We start from the raw sequence: 16,429 nt of genomic DNA on the forward strand, positions 1-16,429 counted from the left end.
ACTAGACATTAACGACTTCATTCCTCTTGTGAAGGGTTTATCTTCATAAACCCTTGAGTACTCTATTAAAAGATGACAGTCAGTTATATAAATCTGGCTCTCGCCTCCCAAAGCAACCATGTTATAATTTAAGAATCTGTTAAATATTGGTACAGTCCAGTACTTTGCCTAGTTCACAGACTGACAGGTGAAAAATGAGTAAGCGGGAAAAAAAAAGCATTTAGAAGTTACATGTGTGGCTCTTGTTTTGTAGAGCAGATATGGTAGAAATTTGGTCATCTGCTCTTTTTTAAATATAGTCCTCGATAAACAAAGGCTTTTCTTTAAAAAATAAAAATAATAATAATAATCTTTACAAATACATTTAGAGAGCTCTTAAAAGGCTTCAATTCTATAACTTTGAGAATAAAAACTCTCAATTATGTTTTATTACAATGTTTTTGCTATGTTTTCTGTTTTTGTCTTTAGTGTCAGGTATAGAGACTTTTAGGTGAAATGCATTAAGGATCATTTAATCCAACTTTTGTAGTCTGGCTGAAGGAAAAGGTATAGAAAGGAAGAAGTCACACATTTTGTCTTTGTGATAGGAGAGCACTTTTGGAGCTGATGAATGTAATTTGTCCAATTTCCTCTTCCCCTGACCTTTTGAGGAAAGGTTTATTTAACTTTCTGTAGGAAACAATGGAATACTAGGGAAGGGCAAAAAGGCTTGGTCAGTTTAATACCTAGTGTCACTATGTGGATTATCAAGTAATGATAACTGAAATTGAATCAGTAATGTTTCAGTAAGGTTTAATTATATTTGAATTGTGGTGTCTTTTCTCATTTTAGAAAAATATAGAATATGTTACCTTTTCCAGAGTTATTATGATGCCTTCTGCCAAACTACCCTTTTCTAAAAATTTAATTTATAAAATATGAATATGAAAGGAAAGATCATTAATCTCAAAACCCTTAAAACTCATTAAATATCTTCATGAACGTTTTAATGGTTTCCGTCTGATCTGCAGGGCTAATTAACATAGTGGCTTGTATACAGAGGACTATTGAAGGGAAGATGCCCCGTCTTGTGTATAAGTAAATAGTCTGTGTTTGATTTTTAGCAATGTATTCAGAATGTATTTGAAAACAAGCTCAGTTTGGGTCAGGGAGCATTTATAAAAAGTCATCAGTGTAAAATGATTTCACAGTGTTGCTTATTTGTGCCAAGTTTGGTGGTGATTCTGAGCTTAATATAGTGGTAAAAACAAATTTTCTATATGTAGAAATTTTTAGGACTTTTTGAAATGTCGCTTTTTTATTCATTAGGCTAGGGGTTCCATTTTATGCATAGAACTGTGGTCTTTTTAAAAATTAAACTGGGGAATTTCTTGACAATCCAATGGTTGGGACTCTGCACCTAGAGTGCATGAGTTTAATCTCTGGTCGGGGAGCTAGGATTCCCACAAGCCACTTGGCCTGTCTAAAAAATAAAAATTAAACTGAAAGATGGCTTATTTCTCTTGTTGAGGCTTAATACACTTTTTTTAAGGATCTTAACTGATTTATCAGTTGTAGTACCTAATATTACAGTTGTTTTGAATCTTGGATGATTCATATCCATTTAAATCTTGAAGATTTAAATGCAGGTGTTCTTTTTGATCATTATAGCGCAGCTGTTTTAAAGATTTATAAAATAATCTCCATTAGATTGCCCATAGTATCACAAAGTGATTATCTTAAACCCCTCCCCAGCATTTCATTTTATTTAAACAACTGACTGAACCATCAAAATCAGTCATGTAGTAGTACATAATAAAATCTTAAGATCCAGAGAATTAGAAGAAAAAAAGAGATAAAGGTAGCAAGTTTCCAATATCTCAAGTTTCTACTAAATAACAGTACTTATCACAGTTATGTATTGCTACCATAATTTGTTTAGTGTAACAAGGTGGAGGTGATAATTATAGCCTTTCCTCCTAACATTACTTTTATTCTTGAATCTAGTTATAAGTTAACTAGGTTGCTGTAGAGAGACTTTCTTATATTTACTCTATCATGTTAAATGCTTCATATAGAACCTGTGGGTTCTGTAAATGATAGAAATTATATTCCCTAGAGCTTTGCTTTACAAGGTATGGTCCAGGGACCAGCAGCATCAGCATTACCTGGGATCTTGTTGAAAGGCAGGATTTTGTGACTTCCCCAGACTAAGCGAGTCTGAATCTGCGTTTCAACAAAAACCCCAAGTGTTTTGTATATACATTAAAATATAGGAGCATGGCCTTTAAGTTTATACCTTATATATGTGACAGATTCTTTTTCTGTCAGTGAAGTATAAATAAGCAGATAGTATTTCTTTTCAGAAGTTTGATCTAAGATGTCCATAGTTATCAATTAGTGTAAATGCAGTGTAACTTCAGTCAAATATTCCTGTTGGTTCTAGTGAAAATAACCTTAGAATACATTAGCATTATATTTAATGGGGCTTTTGCAGCAGACTTAGTTAGATTGTGATGTGTTGCCTACCTTTTCAGGTGCCCCTGCCCAGCACCCTCCCGCTCCCTAAGAGGGAGACTATACAACAGAGCTCCAGCCTCACTTCAGTTCCTCCCACTACTTTCAGCCTCACCTTCAAGGTATGTACAACATCCGTCTCTAAAGGTCCTTGATTGTTGCATGCAAGGGGACAGAAGTTAATACTCTTGGTGTTCTTACTAGTTTAGTGCAATAATCAGCAATACTAAGCTGAGGAAATGGAGTGACGTCAAATTACACCTTAAAATTTTATTAGTTTTTAATACCACATAGTAGTAGCTTGATATATCTTCATATTTAAAATGAGGCCTATGCTTGTGAATTTTGTCTTAAAAAAACAAGAGAACGTTTTATATTTGGTTTGTGTTGGGTTCCTCTTAGAGACTAATAGTTACTGGAAACATTAGTCATGCAGAAAGCAAGTAACCTGGTGTTGCATGTTTTGTTTTGTTTTGTTTTGTTTTATCATAAGTACCAATAATGGTTAAGAATGCTAGTTTTCTGTCTTTCCTGTAAGTCATGTGTGAATTGAATGAATGCAAAGTGGTAGTTCTAAAGATGTAATTGATTAAAACAAGTAATTTTTTATTTGATTTTTGTTGGATAATTATTGAATAAGAGTCCAAAAGAGATTTTACACAGCACATGCTTTTTGTTGTCAAGAAGTTTAGGCTTATTTTTTTTTTTAATCACCTATTAAACTTAAAATCTTGAACTGTGCTACGTGTTACTAATACTCTTGTACAATAGAGTTATTTGAGACTATTTTATATCAGTTGTTCACCTCAAAAGTAGTCAGTGGTTAAAAAGAACAGATGTACAGATATGGAATTAAGTGAGGGTTATTTTTAGCTGCAATTTATTTATCTCTTTGGTGCTATGTATTTATAGTTTTACAACCTGGGCCAGTATTTATCCTCTACTATAGCAGGACTTTGTCATGCTGCATTGGTTGCCAGTGAATCTTTTTGATGATGGTCAAGAGAGGAAGTAACTAAGTTGTTTTATAATGTGGTCAATGTTTGTTTCTAGACTCTTGGTGTTTGATTCTCCAGCCTCCTGACCACTTGTCCCCTTGACCCCCACACACATCTCTTTTTTTTTTTAATACCCACAACTTCTTTTTAAGAAGCTGCTTAAATATAAGTTTGAGACAATAAAATTTTTACAAGACAACCACTTCTGCTTTGTGTCATCTCCATCTTTACCCAGTCCTTACTGTTTACTGCCAGTTCCTCCTACTCAAAGTCAAAGCTGTGGTTTTTTCAGTAGTCATGTATGGATGTGAGAGCTGGACTATAAAGAAAGCTGAGCACCGAAGAACTGATGCTTTTGAACTGTGGTGTTGGAGAAGACTCTTGAGAGTCCCTTGGACTGCAAGGAGATCCAACGAGTCCATCCTAAAGGAAATCAGTCCTGAATATTCATTGGAAGGACTGATAATGAAGCTGAAACTCCAATACTTTGGCCAACTGACGTGAAGAACCGACTCACTGGAAAAGACCCTGATGCTGGGAAAGATTTGAAGGCAGGAGGAGAAGGGGACAACAGAGGATGAGATGGTTGGATGGCATCACCGACGTGATGGACATGAATTTGAGTAGGCTCCCGGAGTTGGTGGTAGATAGGGAGGCCTGGCGTGCTGCAGTCCATGGAGTCGCAAAAAGTAGGACAACGACTGAGCCACTGAACTGAACTGAACCTCATACTCAGTCTTTTTTTGTTTTTTTTCCCCTTGAATGACTGTCTCGACCTGTGTTTCATACTTATATCTTATATTTGATTTCTCAAATAAGCAAATATTATTAGTTATTCTTTAGGCTGGGTGTTGATTCTTCACATTGCCTTTCACTGCATGTTTTTAATACCCCCAAAAAATACAGTTGAATTACACTAAACTTAAATTGTATTAGCTTAAGACTTTTTCTAGTTTCTTTATTTTTATTTTTTTAGTGTAATTTTATTTTATACTGAAATATAGTTGATTTACAATGTTTTGTTAGTTTCAGATGTACAGTGAAATGATTCAGTTCTACATATGCATATATACATTATTTTTCAGGTATTTTTTCCTTATAGGTTATTACAGAATAGTGAGTAAAGTTCTCTGTGCTATACAGTAGGTCCTTGTTGATTTATCTGTGTTTACTTTTTTTTGTTAATGCCTCTCTTTATTTGAGAGATTTACAAAGTATGGAAATCTCTATTAATATTATATGGGTATTACTGACAATATATTTGTCAAAAGGAAAAATGAATATAGTTAAGAAATTATACTTTTTAGGTTCTTTGAATTTTTAAAATTAGAATCTAAATTTTCTTGCTGCTTAAGAAATGAAACTAATGTATATGGCCTAAATATTATGTAAAATTGGTAAGCTATAATTTATTTCCAATACAACAAAACTGGATATAAAAGGCATTGTAGTCTTTAAAATTGCTCTAAGTCATAAAATCTCAATACTAGCAAATTGCATTTTGTTGGACTTCTTAAGTGGTAGTGTGTGGGGCTTTTTTGCTTTTGTTTCTTACCCTCTTAAGACTTTTGTTTTAAAACACATTTGAAATCAGCAAGGTGACTGTGAGGAAAAGGAAAGAAGCAAACCTAAAAGTGTCTTATATTTTGAATTTGTAGTAGCGATATTGGCCATCAAGGTTAAATTGTATATAGTGTGTGTTTTAAGAGGGAAGTAGGGAGATACATAATATTTCTAAAATTATTAAAGTTAAAATCAGGTTGAAATTTTTATAAAGTTGGCACTTCAGGGACCTACAAACTTCCCAACAGTGGTATTTTAAAATCTTATTTGTGAACAGTGTTCTCATGGGGCTTACCTAGTGACTCAGATGGTAAAGAATCTATCTGCAATGTGGGAGACCCAGGGTTCGATCCCTCCTTGAGAACGATCCCCTGGAGAAGGAAATGGCAACCCACTCCATTATTCTTGCCTGGAAAATCCCATGGACAGAGGAGCCTGGTGGGCTACAGTCTGTTTGGTTGCAAAGAGTCGGATACAACTAACACGTACACATATAAGTCATTGCTGCTGAGTTTTGTAGATTATCTTGGAGTTTTCCTTTCCACTCAATATTTTGACTAGTAGAACAAGAAACTTTAAAATTTCTGTATCTGTTCCTTTCCTGTTCAATGAGCCGCAGAATAGCTGAGGATCTACATCTTTGCTCTCCAATTCAGTATCTACACACCACATGTAGTTACTAAGCACTTGAATGTGGCTAATCCAGGTTGAGGTGTGTGCTGTAAGTGTAAAAGGAAATAGATACTGGATTTGAAATGTTACTTTTTAAATTAAAACATCTCAATTTTTATATTGATTATAGGTTTTAATTATTATTGTAGATATATTGGGTTGAATGAAATATGTTACCAGAATTAGTTTTACCTCTTTATTTTTTAAAGTGTGGCTACTAGAAAATATAAAATTACATGTGGCTTACATTTATGTCTGTTGCTGCTACTGCTGCTGCTAAGTTGCCTCAGTCGTGTCCAACTCTGTGCGACCCCATAGATGGCCTCCCACCAGGCTCCCCCATCCCTGGGATTCTCCAGGCAAGAACACTTGAGTGGGTTGCCATTTCCTTCTCCAATGCATGAAAGAGAAAAGTGAAAGTGAAGTCGCTCAGTCGTGTCCAACTCTTAGCGACCCCATGGACTGCAGCCTACCAGGCTCCTCCATCCATGGGATTTTCCAGGCAAGAGTACTGGAGTGGGGTGCCATTGCCTTCTGCATATGTCTGTTGAATAGCTGTAAATCGATCAAATAAGACCCATTTCTACTTTTTAAGAAACTAAGACTACAGGTAAAATCAGCACCCACAAATACAAATGGTGGCAGTCAGAACCTGAAATGCTGAATAGGATTTGGACATGAAACAAGAAATACTACTACTGTACCCAAGCCTAAAGCCTGCTGGTTACATTGCCTTTAAAGCACTGTGAACATAAAATAGCCAAACAGAAGATACATCTCACTTGCCATTCAAGAAATGTTGGCTTAAAGGCTTAAAAAGAAAGAGTGGAGAGAATGGATATTTAATGGAGGACCTTTAATGTCTTGCTTACTAGAATCAGAGCCTTAAATCAGTCCGAAAGGACATGGTATTTCTGTTTCCTTATTCACTGGTAGGAATAGGGACTCCTACCAGTCCCAGTCATATTTAGATGATTAAAGCTGTCACTATACTTCACTGACCTGCTTGCCAGAGCGTTCAACAAACTCTGTAGAGACAAAATTAAAACCCATTGCAATTGAGTAAAGGAGTGGAGATAAAGGAGAAAATGAAAGGTTTAAAAGCCTTATGGTCCTAATCTGAAAGATTGTATTTGGAATACATTTATGTATATATATTTGTTTATATATGTGTATTAGTTCTGTGTTAGGATAATGATTTTTTTTTTTTTTTTTTTTTTTGGCTTTAAAAAATGTTCTTTTTGTTCCAGATGGAGTCTGCTCGCAAGGCATGGGAGAATTCTCCAAATGTAAGGGAAAAGGGGTCCCCAGTAACCTCTACAGCACCTCCAATTGCAAGCGGGGTCAGCAGTAGTGCGAGTGGACCAAGCACTGCTAATTACAGTTCGTTCTCAAGTGCATCAGTGCCGCAGATTCCTGTTGCTTCAGTCACTCCCACAACTTCACTGTCAGGTAGAAATCCTCATGTACCTTTTCTTTAACGATCTTAAATTATTTAAAATTTCTTTCAGATCTTTTCCTATTTACTCTTCCCAAAAATATAATCGTAAAAGATGTAAAATTGTACATGAGATAATTATCAGCTCTTTTATAAACTTCTTACCAGTTTGCCTTCTTCCCCCTCTCTTTACCCACTCCCAGTTGTAGCTTGGTAAATATTTAATGACGGCTTACTAAAGTACTTCAATTGATCTTCTCTTCTTCCCACCCCAGTTGTCAATACAGATACCTAGAAGTAATTGGTGGGAAATTTCCTGTCTTGTTCCTCTAAACTTTTTTATAAATTTTACCTTTTGATTTTTATTTAACTCATACAGCTAATTAGACCCATTCAGAAATAACACAGAATCACAAAGCTTTTAAGTTTTCTGTGGTCTGTATCTAATTTGAAGGAGCTCTTGGCCTAAGTCTATTGATTTGACATATTTTCTGGGAAAGAGTTACAGGGTAGAGACTTTCCAGTCTGTTATTTGAATAAATGATATCCATTGGCTTTGGTGTTTTGGGTTTTATGTTGTTTTTAAGGAGAGTCCATCAACACCCCAAGTTAGAAGATGTTTTTCTTAAATGTTTCACTAGAGTGTAATCCTTTATCTCATATGGGGCTTTATCATTCTTAAAGAACCAGAGATGTTTCTGAAATATTTGACTCTATGAAGATACATCCTTTTACAATATGCATAACCATGTTTCTTCTGAAAATAGAAGTTTCATTTTAAGCTTTCCTAATACTGTCTATATTTCCAAAACAGTGGGAAATTCCTTTTCCAAGGCATGTAAAATGTATACAGCACAGAATTTACTTTCTCTGGCTAGTTTTCATTTAATGATTGCAGTAATGATTCTCAGTATTCCAGCTTTCTGTGCTAGTTTTAAGCACCAAAAGGACTAGACTTTGGGTTATACTATAGTTATTTGATATTATCTGGAATCAGACATGTATTAAGACAAACCCAGAGGTTCACATCAAAGACAGTATTCCAACTGTACTTCTTCCACCACCCGTTTGCAAGACATCTTCATTATATAAATATTAACAGCTTAGGCCCCAGACTGCTTGGGGATAGGGAGTGAGGCTGTAAAGGAACCAGGAGAGTACGGTAGGAAGATTAGGAAATAAAGAGATTGAGAAGCTTCCTGCTTTTTTCTTTGGAACCCAACTACTTCCTTTCCTTGGAGTCTAGTTTCCCTATACTTCCCTCAACTAGGATAAGTTTTTAACTAGGACCTTCTTGCCTGGTCATCCATATGGAAGAATAGAGATACCTCAATGTTGGTCCCCTCTTAGAACATCATTTGATGTCTGAAAATAATAATACCTACTTCATCTGACTTTTGAATCAAATACCTGTATTGTTATTTACTGTAGTATTACTAATAGTTTGTCTTGTTTTTAAAGAATTACTAAATACAAGGAGAGAAATAAATTTGTATGTCTTTCTAGGAGCAGTTTATATTAAATTTTTATATTACATTAATAATAATTATTCTTAAGGTACAGCACTTTTCCCTGTGTTTCTTACATTTATGCCTAGCCTTTAATAGATGTTCAAATATTTATTTGACGTTCTAAAGCTCCTTAAGGTATTTTGCCACAAAGAGGAAAAAAAATCTAACCTTAAGTTTCTGTGACATTTGGGGAGCAGTTGTGTTCTGTCAGGGCCCATTTATGTGCTTGTATTTATGTCTCACCATAAATGAATAAAGTTCTTGATTATCTGTCAGTAATGCCTATCGGGAGCTGCATTAGGCATTACTGACAATTATCCTTTGTGATGATTGAAAACTATGTATTAGTTTGACATTAAGCTATGACAATGTTGTGGGCTCTCAGCCTCCTTGTTTTGTGAGTTTATATTTCAATTTTCTATTTATATTTCTCCAGATTTTGTTGTCCTATTTGCATCTGATAATTGTTTCTTCCTATTATAAGCCACTTCATATCCACTTTTGGTCTGAGATGCAGTATATAAGTACATAATAAGTACTTATTCAGCATAAATATTAATTTTCCAGTTTCCAGTTGGTGCTTGAATTTACTTGAATTTGCTTGAATTTACTTAAATATACACTACACTTCTCTCATTTTATCCCTCTCCCCAATGTAGGAGCTGGTACATATACTACCTCTTCTTTGAGTACAAAATCTACAACCACATCAGACCCTCCTAATATCTGTAAAGTGAAACCCCAACAATTACAAACAAGCAGCCTGCCTTCTGCAAGTCATTTTTCACAGTTAAGCTGTATGCCTTCCCTTATTGCTCAGCAGCAACAGAGTCCACAAGTCTATGTGTCTCAGTCTGCAGCAGGTAAGATTTTTAAGATTTGAATATAAGGAATTTAGAAAATGAAGATGTTTTAATGCTTCTGTGTTTTTCTCTTTCCCTTACCTTTTCAAGTTTGTTTTTTTTGATTTGCTTTGCAAATTTGTTTCCTCATAGAATTGAATGCTGTCTCTCTTTGGTAAGTATTCAGGGGCTTCTGGCAATTGTTTCTTACACTTATGTTACATAGATAGTAGATTAGTGTACTCACGGATTCAAAGTCTGCAGATTTAATCAGCTGTGGATTGAAAGCGTTTAAAAAAATTTTCACAAAGTTCCAAAAAACAAAGCTTGGATTGTCTGTGTAGGGATAACTATTTATGTAGTATTTACATTGTATTAGGTATTAAAAGTAATCTAGAGATTTAAAGTATATGAAAGGATATGCTTGGGTTATATGCAAACAATGTACCCAATTTTACATAAGAGACTTGAGCATTTAAAGATTTTGGTATCTGGGCCGGGGACAGTGAGGGTGGTATTGTGGAACCAACCCTCTACAGAGAACCAAAGTTTGTTATCTGAAACCTGACAAATTGATGATAAAGTACATGAGGGAAGAATAAACCTAAGAACAACAAAGAAATTTATATATTGGGAGGGGTAACATCCTACTAAATTCCACAGCATTCAGTTCAGGCGCTCAGTCGTGTCCAACTCTGTGACCCCATGGACTGCAGCACGCCAGGCCTCCCTGTCCGCTAACTCCCGGAGTCCACTCAAACTCATGTCCATTGAGTCGGTGATTCCATCCAACCATCTCATCCTCTGTCATCCCCTTCTCCTCCTGCCCTCAATCTTTCCCAGCATCAGGGTCTTTTCAAACGAGTCAGCTCTTTGCATCAGGTGGCCAAAGTAGGAGTTTCAGCTTCAACATCAGTCCTTCCAATGAACACCAAGAACTGATCTCCTTTAGGATGGACTGGTTGGAACTCTTTGCAGTCCAAGGGACTCTCAAGAGTCTTCTCCAGCACCACAGTTCAAAAGCATCAGTTCTTCGGCGCTCAGCTTTCTTTATAGTCCAGCTCTCACACCCATACCTGACTACTGGAGAAACCATAGCCTTGACTAGACGGACCTTTGTTGGCAAAGTAATGTCTCTGCTTTTGAATATGCTGTCTATGTTGGTCATAAATTTTCTTCCAAGGAGCAAGCGTCTTTTCATGCGTCTTTTAATTTCATGGCTGCAATCACCATCTGCAGTGATTTTAGAGCCCAAAAAAAAGAAACTCAGCCACTATTTCCACTGTTTCCCCATCTATTTGCCATGAAGTGATGGGACCGCGTGCCATGATCTTAGTTTTCTGAATGTTGAGCTTTAAGCCAACTTTTTCACTCTCTTTCACTTTCATCAAGAGGCTCTTGACTTTCTGCTATAAGGGTGGTGTCATCTGTGTATTGAGATTATTGATATTTCTCCCAGCAATCTTGATTCCAGCTTGTGCTTCATCCAGCCCAGCCCTTCTTTCTCATGATGTAATCTGCGTATAAGTTAAATAAGCAGGGTGACAGTATACAGCCTTGACGTACTCCTTTTCCTATTTGGAACCAGTCTGTTGTTCCATGTCCAGTTCTAACTGTTGCTTCCTGACCTGCATACGGATTTCTCAAGGGGCAGGTCAGATGGTCGGGTATTCCCATCTCTTTCAGAATTTTCCACAGTTTATTGTGATCCACACAGTCAAAGGCTTTGGCATAGTCAATAAAGCAGAAATAGATGTCTTTCTGGAATTCTCTTGCTTTTTCGATGATCCAGCGGATATTGGCAATTTGATCTCTAGTTCCTATGCCTTTTCTAAATCCAGCTTGAACATCTGGAGGTTCATGGTTCACATATTGCTGAAGCCTGGCTTGTAGAATTTTGAGTATTACTTTACTAGCATGTGAGATGAATGCAGTTGTGCGGTAGTTTGAACATTCTTTGGCATTGCCTTTCTTTGGGATTGGAATGAAAACTGACCTTTTCCAGTCCTGTGGCCACTGCTGAGATTTCCAAATTTGCTGGCATATTGAGTGCAGCACTTCCACAGCATCATCTTTTAGGATTTGAAATAGCCCAACTGGAATTCCACCACCTCTTCTAGCTTTGTTTGTAGTGATGCTTCCTAAGGCCCACTTGACTTCATATTCCAGGTTGTCTGCCTCTAGGTGAGTGATCACAACATCATGGTTATCTGGGTCATGAAGATCTTTTTTGTACAGTTCTTCTGTGTAATCTTGCCACTTCTTAATATCTTCTGCTTCTGTTAGGTCCATACCATTTCTGTCCTTTATTGAGCCCATCTTTGCATGAAATATTCCCTTGGTATCTCTAATTTTCTTGAAGAGATCTCTAGTCTTTTCCATTCTATTGTTTTCCTCTATTTCTTTGCCCTGATTACTGAGGAAGGCTTTCTTATCTCTCCGTGCTATTCTTTAGAACTCTGCATTCAAATGGGTATATCTTTACTTTTCTCCTTTGCATTTCACTTCTCTTCTTTGCACAGCTATTTGTGAGGCCTCCTTAGACAACCATTTTGCTTTTTTGCATTTCTTTTTCTTGGGGATGGTCTTGATCCCTGTCTCCTGTACAGTGTCACGAACCTCTGTCCATAGTTCATCAGACACTCTATCAGTTCTAGTCCCTTAAATCTATTTGTCACTTCTACTGTATAATCATAAGGAATTTGATTCAGGTCATACATGAATGGTCTAGTGGTTTTCCCTACTTTCTTCAATTTAAGTCTGAATTTGGCAACAAGGAGTTCATGATCTGAGCCTCAGTCAGCTCCTGGTCTTGTTTTTGCTGACTATATAGAACTTCTCCAGCTTTGGCTGCAAAGTATATAACCAACCTGATTTCGGTGTTGGCCATCTGGTGATGTCCATGTGTGGAGTCTTCTTTTGTGTTGTTCGAAGAGGGTGTTTGCTATGACCAGTGCATTCTTTTGGCAAAATTCTATTAGCCTTTGCCCTGCTTATTTCTGTACTCCAAGTTTGCTTGTTACTCCAAGTGTTTCTTGACTTCCTACTTTTTCATTCCAGTCCCCTATAATAAAAAGGATATCTTTTTTTGGGTGTTAGTTCTAGAAGGTCTTGTAGGTCTTCGTAGAACTGTTCAGTTTCTTCAGCCTTACTGGTCGGGGCATAAACTTGAATTACTGTGATATTGAATGAGTTGCCTTAAAAACAAACACATTAATCAGAGTTAAATTGTAAATAAATGATTGAAAAATATTCAAGCTCACTCATGATTTAAATTCAGAATAAAAGGACAGTGAGGCTATTTTTTGTCTTTGTATTTGGGAAATATTAGGACGATTGATAATACTTAGCATATTTAATACCCAGTATCTGTAAGGATCCATAGGTATTATTACTACGCTCTTAAAGCACATTGCTAGTGAGCATGTAAGTTGGCATAATTCTTTTAGAAAAGTATCTCAGAATGTTTTATGTGTTCATCATCACTGTCTGTGGTTTGAGGGCTTCTCATTGCAGTGGCTTCTTTTGTTGCAGAGCACAGGCTCTAGGCACTTGGGCTTAATAGTTGTGGCACACAGGCTTAGTTGCTCTGCAGCATGTGGGATCTTTCCAGACCAGGGATCAAACCCGTTTCTCCTTCATTGGCTGGTGGTTTCTTTACCACTGAGCCACCATGGAAGCCAGTTTGGAGTCTTACCGTATAGATAAGCCTCCTTGTTAATCAGAGATATATGTATGAGGATGTTCATTCATTGCAGTACTGTTTATAATGATAATAAAAGCAATATGGAAAGTTCTCCCAAACATACTGTTATATTAAAACAACATAACACAAAGTAGTGAATATAAACATGGAGAAGAAATCTGATAAGAATCTATACCAAATTCTTTCAATTATTAGGCTCTTAAAGCACATTGCTAGTGAGCATATAAATGGGCATAATTCTTTTGAAATATTTTGCCAAATTCTAGTTGGTTCAGTTCAGTCGCTCAGTCATGTCCTACCCTTTGCAACCCCATGGACTGCAGCACGCCAGGCTTCCCTGTCCATCACGAACTCCTGGAGCTTGCTCAAACTCATGTCCATTGAGTCAGTGATGCCATCCAACCATCTCATCCTCTGTCGTCCCCTTCTCCTGCCTTCAGTCTTTCCCAGCATCAGGGTCTTTTCCAGTGAGTAGGTTCTTTGCATCAGGTGGCCCGAGTATTGGAGTTTCAGCTTCAGCATGAGTCCTTCCAATGAATATTCAGGACTGACTTCCTTGAGGATTGACTGGTTCGATCTCCTTACAGTCCAAGGGACTCTCAAGAGTCTTCAACACCACAGTTCAAAAGCATCAATTCTTCGGTGCCCAGCTTTCTTTATGATCCAACTCTCACATCCATACATGACTACTGAAAAAACCATAGCTTTGACTGGACGGACCTTTGTCAGCAAAGTAATGTCTCTGCTTTTTAATATGCATCTAGATTGGTCATAGCTTTTCTTCCAAGGAGCGTATAAATTGGCATAATTCTTTGGAAATATTTTTCTAAATTCTAATTGGTAGATTTAAAATTAGGGTGAATTTGCTGGTTCATTTTCAGTTTTTGTGGATTATATAAAATTTTGCTAGTTTGTACCCCAGTGGCAGTATATGAAAGTGTTTTTTTCCTACCTTCCACAAGTACGAGAGTGTCATTGTTTTAATTTGCATATACCTGTCAGGTAGAAATGTTACATCTTTTTCCTTTTGCATCTTTTCACATTTCTAGTTTTTCCTTAGCTATATGAATTTTCAGAAGGCTCACTTAATATGAAGTCTGCTTTAAAGTTTGGTTGGGGTTACTGTTTAGAAGATTCTGAAGGTGAGGCACTCATTGGTTCTTATTTTTCCTGCTAATCTGTAGCTCAGATCCCAGCTTTCTACATGGACACAAGTCATCTATTCAACACCCAACATGCGCGACTGGCTCCACCATCCTTGGCTCAGCAACAAGGCTTCCAACCAGGTCTCTCTCAGGTAAATATCACAGGCTTCTTTCACCCTATCATGTTTATGGTGTAATAGTATTTGGGGGTTCAGTTTAGGACTAGTAATGGATTGAAAAGGAATTTTAGACGTTTACATTTTGTTTTGTTTTCAAAGGGAACTGATACGTAGCATTAATGTTTTGTTTCATGTCTTACATTTTTATTTTCCAAGTGTGTCGCTTGTGTATGTGGTGTTCACATACTGTTTTTACATTGCATTGCAGCCAACTTCAGTTCAGCAGATCCCAATCCCTATTTATGCCCCACTGCAAGGACAGCATCAGGCCCAGCTGAGTTTGGGTGCTGGGCCTGCTGTTTCCCAGGCTCAGGAACTATTCAGTTCTTCACTTCAGCCATACAGGTAAATGCTTTATAATTATGTTTGTGATGATGTTGGAAACAATGTAAATGCTGAACCTTCTTGCCATATTCTGTCTATTCCCTCCTTCCCCCCAAAAGTAAGATGACCTTCTTATAAACTGCATAATATAATTGTTTTGCATGTGTGTCATGAACTTCAGCCTCTGGTAATTTCTGTCAGACTTTATTGAACAAAGTGAAGCTTCAAAGCTTCTTGAAGAAGAGGCTAACAGCAGTCCCATAAAAATTAGAAATCACAGAGAAAAACTGCTTAAGGACCTAAAGGTGTAAGTGCCACCTCGCTGCTAACAACTGTAAATCAGACTTGCTCTGTGTAAGAGCTAAGGCACAGCAGATGATAGCAGTATGTAAGAAGGCAGAGGCCAGGATGGAATGTAATAAAAGCGAGAGAAGTGGAGTGTCTGAAACAGAACAGAAGTAGTAGTGATGAGTATGTTGTCGTATATGAGTATCGTATAGAAGAAACCATTCTTTTGAAAGATTCATCCTGTTATCTTTGCAATTAAGCAAGTAATAAAAACTGATCTTTATCCAACTTAATATATATTACTCAGCCCTTGACATACACTAACTTATTTGGTTTTCCCAAGACCAGATAAAGTAGATTAAGTCATCCCTGTTTGACATTTGAAGAGGTTGTGGGTTTTATTTTGTTTTTATCCTAATGGTACAGTACAAATAAGTGGCAGATCCTGGATTTAACCCAGGTGTCTCTCATCTCCAACTTAATGAGACTGGCAGGGTGGCTGCTGCTAAGTCATTACAGTCGTGTCCGACTTTGTGCGACCCCATAGACGGAAGCCCACCAGGCTCCCCCGCCCCTGGGATTCTCCAGGCAAGAACGCTGGAGTGGGTTGCCATTTCCTTCTCCAGTGCATGAAAGTGAAAATGAAAGGGAAGTCGCTCAGTCGTGTCCGACTCTTAGCGACCCCATGGACTGCAGCCTACCAGGCTCCTCCATCCATGGGATTTTCCAGGCAAGAGTACGGAGTGGGGTGCCGTTGCCTAAGGGTTGAATAATAGCAGTGATGATGGCATAACTCAGTCATCATCATGGTACATCTGTCATCAGTACTCATGGTAATAGCTCTGAACCATCAAAAAGAAAAAGAAATTCCTTTCAGGACATTTAGTGTAAATTAGCTTGCAAAATTAGACATTTTCTTTTGGAAATTTGCTTTCAAGTGATTCAGGTAGAATTTCCATACTTTATAGGTTAAAATTGGCATTGATTGATATAGCTCATTTCTACAGATCATGTTTCATTCCTAAAGAAGGTGGTCTCAGCTAGTCACACTTTCTCAAAGGAGCAGAATTATTGGTAAACTTAATAAATGGGGCTCTCACTTTTGTTTTTTATTAAAGATTTTTCAGTAGCATTGAGTACATCTGTATAATTAATACTAATTAATTAATTCTGATATTACTCTTGTCATTTAGTTTGGTTATTCCAAAAAATTCTCAGTACAAGTAAAATTATTACCCTAAATATAACTATAGGCAGTCTCTTTCAT

At 37.0% G+C, this 16,429-nt stretch overlaps 1 protein-coding gene across 13 annotated transcripts in view; it reads left to right on the forward strand.

The window, feature by feature from the left end:
- Positions 1-16,429, forward strand: part of PRRC2C (proline rich coiled-coil 2C) — a 95,564-nt gene that overhangs the window by 69,186 nt on the left and 9,949 nt on the right. For all 13 annotated transcript variants that reach the window (XM_070768156.1, XM_070768150.1, XM_070768160.1 and 10 more), the window contains exons 24-28: positions 2,517-2,618; positions 6,980-7,181; positions 9,338-9,541; positions 14,411-14,523; positions 14,759-14,895. In XM_070768156.1, coding sequence (XP_070624257.1) covers positions 2,517-2,618; positions 6,980-7,181; positions 9,338-9,541; positions 14,411-14,523; positions 14,759-14,895 — 758 coding nt within the window. The remainder of the gene's footprint in view (positions 1-2,516; positions 2,619-6,979; positions 7,182-9,337; positions 9,542-14,410; positions 14,524-14,758; positions 14,896-16,429) is intronic.

This window comes from Bos indicus, chromosome 16 (assembly GCF_029378745.1).
Source record: "Bos indicus isolate NIAB-ARS_2022 breed Sahiwal x Tharparkar chromosome 16, NIAB-ARS_B.indTharparkar_mat_pri_1.0, whole genome shotgun sequence".
Taxonomy (NCBI): Eukaryota; Metazoa; Chordata; class Mammalia; order Artiodactyla; family Bovidae; genus Bos; species Bos indicus.